General features: G+C 43.0%; 1 protein-coding gene across 1 annotated transcript in view; it reads right to left on the minus strand.

The window, feature by feature from the left end:
- The window catches only part of LOC146074737 (TRPM8 channel-associated factor homolog), a 35,904-nt gene extending 28,761 nt beyond the window's left edge, over nucleotides 1-7,143 (minus strand). The window contains exon 1 of the mRNA XM_083183179.1: nucleotides 6,527-7,143. Within this exon, the coding sequence (XP_083039305.1) occupies nucleotides 6,527-7,143 (617 nt within the window). The remainder of the gene's footprint in view (nucleotides 1-6,526) is intronic.
- Between the last annotated feature and the right edge of the window lie 3,301 nt (nucleotides 7,144-10,444).

The raw sequence follows: 10,444 nt of genomic DNA on the forward strand, positions 1-10,444 counted from the left end.
GAGTCCCCCCTGTCAGCTGCTGAGCAGCGGTGAATAAACGTGGTGCGCATGCGCACAGCATCTACTACCGCAGCCAGGTGGGCTGGGGCATGGCTAGAGGCTCACAGAGCCTCTGGGCCATGCCCCCACAGCGTCAAAATGGGGGCGTGACCTTGTGCGAATACGCAAGTATAGATCATGCCCCCTTTCTGGATAGCAACGCTCCCTAAATGTTCGGGCATGATAGCGATCATCGCTGTCCATACACACTGGGCATATTTGCCCAGTGTGTATGGACCTTTACAGTATCAAAGATGTTATGATAGAAACATTTTAAAATAAATACTGTATATATAATTAAAATAAAAGGTTTCAGTCACTTATCATGACTGTAGTTTATTTTAATCTGTGACATTTTATTTAGCATCCCCCTCTAACCTATCAGTACAGTACACTTTTTGAGGTGCCATTTATCAGAGTTCATTTATTGTCAGTATTCTTTTATTCGGCATTAATCCCTGACGTTTTAAGAAGCAATTTAATACCAATCTTACCAAAACTACTTTGATACCTTTTTCAGAATATGTCCCATAACAGGAACAGGACATTAAAGTGCACTTAGCATTATGGTGCATGGTATGTGGCCATGTGATTATTTGGCTGTGCCTTAGGCCAGACTCTCCCATGCTGGGCGAAATGCACTAAGCCTTGAAAAGTTATTTTATTGGGTGGATTAAAATGTTATATCAATCCCCAATGGCTAGAGTCGTGGTGAACGGCTTCACCACGGAACCATTTGGTCTAACCCGTGGGACACGTCAGGGGTGCCCCCTGTCCCCGATCCTGTTCAATTTAGCCCTGGAGCCTCTTGCTTGTAAAATCAGAGAAATAGATAGGATGGAAGTTTCAGAGTCAAGGGGTTTTGGTAAAAAGGAGATCATCTCTCTGTATGCCGATGATATGATGATATTTGCTGGGTCTCGTGCTCGTGCGCTACCAATGTTACTCCAAATTATAGAAAAACATGGGCAGTACTCAGGTTTAGTGATTAATTGGGAAAAATCAAACATTATACCAAAAAAAGGGCTAGCCACTCATCAAGTAATGAGCAAGGCTCTTAAATGGACCAATCAGGTGGAATATTTGGGAGTAACGATCTCCAATAATCCTAAAGATTATATTAAAAACAATTTAATACCTGGGATCAAGTGGTACCAGGAGAAAGCTCGGGCATGGCAAAAGTTACCATTAACGGTAACAGGTAAAGTTAATTTAGTAAAAATGATGGTATTACCAAAATTGTTGTATATTTTCCAGAATACACCTTGTTATATTCCAGGGAGAATATTTGGACAAATAGACACCATAACCACGTCATTTATATGGGGGAAAAAAAGGGCCAGATTAAGATTAACTATCCTCACAAAGACAAAACAACTTGGTGGATTGAGCCTCCCAAATTTTCGGCTATACTATATGGCATCTCAAATTTCCCAACTCCAGGGATGGATCAATGGCCAAATAGAGGGACATAGTAAAACTCTTATCTCACAAACTTATGGAAATATAGACTCAAAGCAGCTTTTACTAGTGTGCGATAAAATGAAACCACCAAACACGATTATGTGCCTGGTCTTTAAGACTTGGATCGCAGTCCATAAACTCTTGGGCTATGAGTGGGTAGATCCAGAAAGCCCAGTATGGGTTAATAAAATTAACAATAAGGATAGAAATAGTTTGGCCAATATGATCGAGACCAAGGAAATCTGGGAAAAAGTAGGAATAAAGAATATTGGTACTTGTTTCCTAGAACGGCCACAACGATTTAGATCGTTGTGGTCGTAAGATAAAAAATCGGATCGATCGCATCGCATGCGATTTGGTCGCATGCGATGCGACCGATCCGACCGACCGATTTTTCACCCGATTTTTTTTTTTTTCACATGATTATTTTCAATTGCCCCCCCAAATGTTACTAAGTGGGCTAGACCCCACGATAGACGTCAACCCGAAGCGTGGCGAGCGCAGCGAGCCCGCGAGGGGCGGCGGTGCGCGTCCTCCGACCTTTTCATTCCCCTACTATCCACTAGGGCGTGGAGTGAGAATAGAATAGTGTGGCGAGCGCAGCGAGCCACCGAGCCCGAAGCGTGGCGAGCGCAGCGAGCCCCGCGAGGGGACGCGTATAACTTCACAGGTATACGCGTCCCCTCGCGGGGCTCGCTGCGCTCGCCACGCTTCGGGCTCGGTGGCTCGCTGCGCTCGCCACACTATTCTATTCTCACTCCACGCCCTAGTGGATAGTAGGGGAATGAAAAGGACGGAGGACGCGCACCGCCGCCCCTCGCGGGCTCGCTGCGCTCGCCACGCTTCGGGTTGACGTCTATCGTGGGGTCATGGCGGGCACATAAAAAATGTGAAATGGGTCATATTGGCCCATTTCACCTTTTTTATCATTTTTCCCTATGTGAGATGGACTTAATCAAGCCCATCTCATCTTGTGCCATTATAATGGCACAAGACCGACCGATTTCAATGTTAAAAGATTTTCTAACATTGAAGTCTATGGAAAAATCGGGTCAATCGGTCGGTCGCATCGCGGCCGATTTTAATTGGTCGCGACCGACCGATTGACCCGATTTCTGTCAATCAAACGGAAAAAATTGTAAAAAATCGGCCACATCGTGAGGATCGTGTCCCTTAATTAAGAGCCACGATCACTCACGATTGTGGCCGTTCTAGGAAACAAGTACCAGAATATTAATCAGATCTATCAAGAAGGAATTTTAAAAAGTTTTGCCCAGCTTCAACGGGAATACAATCTCCCCCAGGAATATAATTTTCGGTATATACAATTAAGAAACAGATTAAAAGAAGCCCTAGGAACTAAGGAAATAATTATTCAAGACTCTCCTATTAAAAAATTATTAAACAGAGAGAGGAAAGTAAAGATAGCTGAGCTGTATAAAATGCTCATCACCGCTTTATCAGTCCCACAAATAGAGAATCTTAGATCTAAATGGGAGCAAGATATGGGTAGATTTACCGATATGGAATGGGCCCAAGCAATATCATCGCTTAATCGAGCTACCAAGTCTATAAAATTTCAACAAATTCAGTATTTTATCACTCATCGGGCGTATGTCACTCCAGTCCAAATCAATATTTATGATAAAAACAGGAGTACCATATGCCCCAAATGTAGGAGCAGCCCAGGAACGTTTTTTTCATATGATTTGGCAATGTAACGCAATAAAAGAACTTTGGAAGGAGGTAATAGCTATATTAAATGAAATAGGCTGTAGGGAACAGGATATAGATAGTAAGCTATGTATTTTGGGTATAAAAACGGATCACCTAAGAGGGGTGGAGGGTAATATGATTGAATGTTTGATTACACTTGTCAAGGTTTTAATGGCAAGGAAATGGATGGCAAGTAATTGCCCGAGAAAATCAGAATGGATTAAACTGGTGAACGACACTATTGTACACGAAAGACACATGCATCTTAATAATAAGGATAAGCTGGGGAAATTTTTGAAGAAGTGGGATAAATGGATTAAATCGAAATACTATTGCACTTTAATATAACTTTGGCACAAATATAAAAAAAAAAAAAAAAAAAAAAAAAAAAAATATATAAAATGGACTAGCCACGGTGTGGAAGTAAGGAGTACTATAGCCAATATCTCGTTATTCTGAAATAAAAACTGTACATTGCCCTGGGGATTTAGATAGGGAGGGAGTGGGAGGGGGGGTTGGGGGGTTGTTGTAAGAAGCTGTTAATTGATATTCCCGGATACAAATTAAATAAAAAGTGATAATCCTGGGAAGGCAATTGATGGAAGAAGTTAGAGGTAAAAATGTGATTGAACATATACTTGTGGGAATGTTTGTAAATTTTTTTTTTTTTTTTTTCTCTCTTTTTTTATTGTAAAATGTCATGTATGTAAATTTTAATGGGAAAAAAAAAATTCTTTCAATAAAGAAATACTGAATTAAAAAAAAAAAAAGCCTTGAAAAGTGATAAAATGGACCAACCAATCAGCTCCTACCTGTCATTTTTCAAACACAGCCTGTGACAGGACAGGTAGGAGCTGATTGGCTGGTGGTTTATCACTCTCAATTTTATCAGTTTTCAAGCTTAGTACATCTGGCCTACTGTGAGAAGGACTTGTTGACAGTGATTATTTGGCTGTGCCTTAGGCCAGACTCTCCCATGCTGGGCGAAATGCACTAAGCCTTGAAAAGTGATAAAATGGACCAACCAATCAGCTCCTACCTGTCATTTTTCAAACACAGCCTGTGACAGGACAGGTAGGAGCTGATTGGCTGGTGGTTTATCACTCTCAATTTTATCAGTTTTCAAGCTTAGTACATCTGGCCTGCTGTGAGAAGGACTTGTTGACAGTGGCAGTAGGGCACAGTGGAGAATCAGCTCTTGTTTTGCACATATGGTGCGTGCTGGGACATATAGTGCCAAGAGATTGTTCACTTGGCCAAGCTATCTGATTGAGTTTTGGGCTACTGTGTTTTTCTCAGCTAAAAGATCTCGGGTTTGATTCAGACCCTATTGCTCTGCTGCAAATTTACAACCCAAGCGGTATCAAACGGCCGTGTATCCATACGGTCCACAGTGTGCATGCGCGAGCCATCTGTGCGAACAAAGCCAGCGATGGATCAACATTGCTGGATGTTCACAAGGTGAAATGCAGACGGACCTGCCGTTGGGAGGAAGGGCCGCTGACATCAGTAGCAGCCTCCATTTTCCCATGGCTGTCACAGTGCTCGGTGGATGCAAACTCGGTGGATGCAAACAGGGGGGAAATGGTTTTCCCCCTGTGTGCATGGTGGCATTTACTGGATCGCTGGGCAGCCTGGGCTCCAAACATTCACAGCCCAGCAATCAGGTCTGAATCAGGCCCTTGGACTCTTGGACCCTTGGAGGTGTATAAATGAAATGCCTGGCTTTTGGTATAGATTCTATAGGCTTATATGTAACGCCCACACCAGTTGCCGACAATAGCAGCACTGCATAAGGCCCACATCAGTTGCCGACAGTAGTAACACTGCTTATACAAAAGGCCCAAACCCGCTGCTGACAGTAGTAGTATTGTTTATACATAATGCCCACACCAGCTGCTGACAAAATTAGCACAGTTTAAATGTAACGCCAAACCAGTTGCTGACAATAGTAGCGCTGCATAATGCCCACACCAGTTGATGACAGTAGTAGCACTGCATAACACACACATCAATTGCTAATAGTAGTAGCGCTGGATAATGACCACACCAGGTGCCAACAGTAGTAGTGCTGCATAACACTTATACCAGTTGCTGACAGTATTACTCTCTCACACACACTTTAATTACCTTAAAATTTGTCTGACAACTCATCCTCTCCCTTTTCCTTTCATCAGCCCTGCTCTGTGTATCCCTGCTCTGTGTAGCCCCTCCATCCCATGTAGCTCTGCCCCTCCATCCCATGTAGCCCTGCCCCCTATCAGGCCCTGGTTTAGTGTAGTCAAAGAGGGTTGGGAGCCGGGATGGAGCTTCCTGCTGTCTGTCATGCAGTGTGAGCGCAGCGGCAGCTGGCAGCAGGCAGCAGGCAGCCACAGACGACAGCAGGGGATGTAGAGCAGGGAGAGCGCCTCTACTGCCCAGCATCTCCCTGCTCTCTGCTGAGTGGGTAGAGCCGGCCCTTGAATCACTGCCCTTTATCAATAGATATAAAAAAAACACACACACATGTAAGAGTGACCTCAGAAAAGGAGAGATCTTTTCTCTTACCCCTTCTGCAAGCCTGCAGGGAGACTTGCTCCAGTGTTCATGACTTCTCATTAGCTTTGACAGACTGAATTCCTCCTTCTCCTCCTCCTTCCCATGTGCTATTTAGTATATGTTATACTCACGAATACCTGACATATTCATATCCAGCTCGTCATACTGTACATCATATCCAGCTCGTCATACTGTACATTATATCCAGCTTGTCAAACGTCATATTCAGCTCATCATACGTCAAATTCAGGGAGCCATAACGGATCTTGACTTGAATGCCAGGAGTTTATTGTAGGTCTTATACAAAAACTCTCCTAGAAATGAAAATTTCACATCCATGGGGCTTAGTAAAAATGTAACTCTATCTTTGGATAATATTGGTGATTATCAAAGATGGTGCAGGTTTACGGTAAAAAGTAAAAGAAAATCTTAGTTGTTCTGCAGCCAAACTGGAACAATATGCTGAATCCTCTATATAGCAAGCACAAAACACGAAGGAGATTGGCGCGAAACATACTGGTTCTCGTTTTGTTCATCACCACTTCTCTTATTACCATTTGAGTATGTAAATTTAAAAATCTATAAAAAAAACTTTGCACTATTACAACATTCATGGGGAGATGTGTTAAACCTTGAAGAAAGAAAAAATACCAGCCAATCAGCATCTAGCTGCCATTTTACAGGCTGTGTTTGAAACATAGAAGAACGGATTGATTGGTACTTTCCACTTTAATAATGCAGCCATAAGCATCTATATCAGCTTACTTACTCTTTGTAAAATGGGCACCATTGCATCTTTTGGCTCACACTGACATTTCCTTTCTCTCCACACATGTCCGTGAAATAGATCCCAGCTACAGATGTAATTTTGTTTCCAGGAAAATTGCACCAAATGTTGTCTTCTTTGTGGTCAGCAGCCCATTGGTAAGCTTGTGCTCCAATAAGCAACCCCCCACCACTTTTCACAAATGAAACAATCTCTCTTGCTACACTGTCATCATATCCTGATGTACAGAGCACTGCCAGATCTTCCTCAGGGCCAGCATCCTTCCGAACCTGGTATCCAAAGGAAGAGATAGTCTCTTCCAGGGAACTGACACTGCTATTGACACCAATGACAGTTCTTGAGGATGGTTTTAGCCAGGATATTGCATTTTTCAGGAAATCCGTGAATTGTGGGTTTTTGAAACATGAATCATGGCCCAACGCAACAATCCTTCCCGTGCCATAGTAACCAGCACCAATAAGGACCTCTTTTGACAAACCCACAAGCACTGGGAATGCAGTGTCACCGCACAGGAGAAGTTTGCAGGGTGCATCATCCCCAGAGAAATCCAGGCTAGAGAGACCCTGGACCAGGGAGTTGAAGTCATCACTTGTTGTCATACTTTTTGTGAACTGTAAAAAAGAATAAAATGGGCGATGAACAGTTTGTCAAAATATATTTTGGTATATAAGAAGGATAGTAAAGCGCTCACCTATTGTATAGGTAGTATAGGAGATGCAGAGTCAGAAGGTAAAGAAAAGTAATTTATTGTAATACAATATATCTCTACAATGAGTAGGTGTGAAAATACAATGAAATGCAATTAAATATAAATGGGGTGTAGGTGCTTCGGGCACAAATGTTCACTCAGGTAGAGTGGGTGGTAATGAGTCAATAGCAATGACAATGAGCCCGGGTAGGGAATGAGGGTGTCAACAGACCCCTTTTTACCATAAACCTCCTGCAGTTTATGTCTCAAAGTTAAATGGTATGCTGGGAGGTGTGATGGGCCCCTTGGGGAATGAGGGAATCAGCGGACCCCTTTAAACCATAAACCTCCTGGGTTTATGTCCCATGCACTGAAGATGGTGTACGTAGGCCTCCGTGGGATGGAGGTGCAGCAAGAGTAAATGTAAATGGGTGAAGGGGTGTGATAGCAGTGAGCGGCGTCCCACTCACTTGCCACTTACCCAGTCAGCTGGCGTTAGGGTTGCGGGACGGAGCTGTTGGTGCTGCTCCGTGTATATAGTTCCTCGTAGTTGTAGGTTCCAGCACGGGGATGCTGGATCAGCAGATGGTGCGGCTGTGGATGGACGTGCTGTCCGCCACTTTCAGCCGCTGTCCTTCTGTCCGGCTTCACGGACTGTGCGGCTGGCGCGTCACTTCCGGGTAGCGGTGATTGGCTGTAACGCAGCTGTTGCCGGAATGACGTGGCCTGGTGTCCGTGCGCTCAACTCGGAGGGGAGGAGACTTAGCCGTTTGCTGTGTGGATGTGGATGTTGCTATGCCAACGCGTTTCGGCCTCTAGGGCCTTTGTCAAGGATGCATTGAATCATTCAGGCAGTCTATTTATGTGCACTGGGCGGGTCTTAATGACATCTGACTGGTGTGGCCGTCCAGTGAAAGGTCCATATTGGCGTGCCTCTGATGTTGCTCATCTGTTAGCAATCAGTGTGACGTCTGATGCTATAGTCTCTGTGTGCACTAATTACAGTGTGCAGATAATGGAGTCATTTATGTGGTAGTAAGATGGGACAGATGATGGGGACAGGTAACAATGAGACTGAGATTATTGGTGTAATGGGCTACTAATGGAAAGTGAAGTATATCGAAAAAAAGAAAATTATATGGATTTTAAAGATTAGAGATAATGATAATAAATATATGGGATCAGAAAGAATGAAAGTGGACAAAAGTATAGTAGGTGGATGAATATTAATACTTAATAATATTAATGAAAATTAATAAATGCATAAATGGATCAATGAATATTATAATGAAATTTTATGTACATGGTAGTAATGGAGGAAGTAATAGAGGTAAAGATATCCAAAAGTTAGATTGGATAGGAATATGAGAGAATAGGTGGAAGTAGAACCGGGGAATGGGATGAATGCTGTTGGAGATGTCAACAGTGTGATGAGGTAGGATAGGGTTGTACTGGATTAGAATGCCTTGTGATGAGTTATGTATGTTATTATAATTAAGGGACAGTATCTTTTTGTGTCATCTGCAGTTACCCTAGATGACTGTTGTGGAAGTCAATATTTAAGCCCCTAGGTGCCATTGTTTTGAGAGTGAAAATCCAGAAGAGCTCTCTCCTGTTGAGGGTTTGTGTATGGTCCCCCCCTCTCCAGTTTCTTTTTGGTGCCTCAATGGCCATGAAAAATAGGTCTTGGGGATTGCTGTTGTGTTGTTGTTTGTAGTGTAGTGACACACTATGGTTTTCGTACCCTATCCGTATGTTTCTTACGTGTTCATATAGCCTCTTTTTTAGCGGTCGTGTTGTCCTCCCTACATACTCAAGACCGCAGGGGCATCTCAAGATGTATATAAGGCCTGCGTGTTCACATGATGTGAAGTGTTTTAGGTTGAAGGTTTGTCCCGTAGTGGTGGATGTCCAGGTTTGTATGCTTTTGGTGGTTTTTATCGTCATATTGGTACATCCTGTGCATCTTCCACAGTAGTGGAAGCCTGTGCTAGAGTTTATTGTAGTTTGAACTAGGGTTTTGGGCTTGATGTGATTGTGTACTAATTTCTGTCGGATGTCAGGTGCTTTGCGGTAGACAATTCTCGGTTTGTCTGTAAGTATGTTTTTGAGATCTTGGTCCTGTTGAAGGATATGCCAGTGTTTATGTAGTATATTGTTGAATTTTCTGGCTGATCTGTTGTAAGTGGTAATGAATGTGGTTTCCTTGTGTTCAGTATTGATGGGTTTGTGTTTGGTTTGGAGTATTGTGGTTCTGTCTAGTGTTAATGTGTCTTCAAAAGCTGATTTGACTATGTGGTTGTCATATTGTTTGTTCTGGAATTGTTGTATGAGCTCTGTACCTTGTATTTTGAAATCCTCCAATTTGGAACAGTTCCGTCTGATGCGCCGGAACTGTCCCTTTGGTATGTTTTGCAGCCATGGTTTGTGATGTGCGCTTGTGTATAGAATATAACTGTTGACATCTACGTTTTTCCTGAAAGTCTTGGTATGGATAGTGTTATTGTCGATGTAGATTTCGAGATCTAGGAACTGTACTGAGGTTTGGCTGGTATTGGTTGTGAAGGTCAAGTTCATATTGTTGTCATTGAGGTAGTGTGTGAATGTATTGAGAGATTCCAATGTGCCTTTCCAGATGAATATTATATCGTCAATATAACACCGCCATAGGATCAAGTTAGAGGCCCAGTCATGCCCACTCTGTATATGGTCCTCCTCCCACTTACTCATAAACAGGTTGGCATAACTGGGCGCCACCTTCGATCCCATGGCGGTCCCTGTGGTCTGTAGGTAGAAGATGTCATTGAACCAGGTGTAGTTATGATGTAGTATATAGTCTATGGTGTGTAGGATGAATTCTGTTTGTTCAGGTGGAAGTTCTGTATTTTTGTCCAAAAAGTATTTTGTGCTGTCCATGCCTTGTGAGTGTTTTATGATGGTGTATAATGATGTGACATCGCTGGCAGCCAGCCAGTAGTCAGCTTGCCAGTCGACGGTTTGAAGAGTGTTGATGAGGTCAGTAGTGTCCCTAATGTATGATGGTAGTGATTTGACCAGATTTTGTAGGAAACTGTATGCGTATTGTGATAGGTTGGAAGTGAGTGAGTTAATGCCAGAGATAATGGGTCTGCCAGGGGTGTGTGTTTGGTTTTTGTGAATTTTTGGTAGGTAATAGAAAACGGGTATGATGGGGTGATCTTGTTGTAGAAATT

The sequence above is a fragment of the Crinia signifera genome, chromosome 4 (assembly GCF_055691185.1).
Source record: "Crinia signifera chromosome 4, ASM5569118v1, whole genome shotgun sequence".
NCBI classification, from domain to species: domain Eukaryota; kingdom Metazoa; phylum Chordata; class Amphibia; order Anura; family Myobatrachidae; genus Crinia; species Crinia signifera.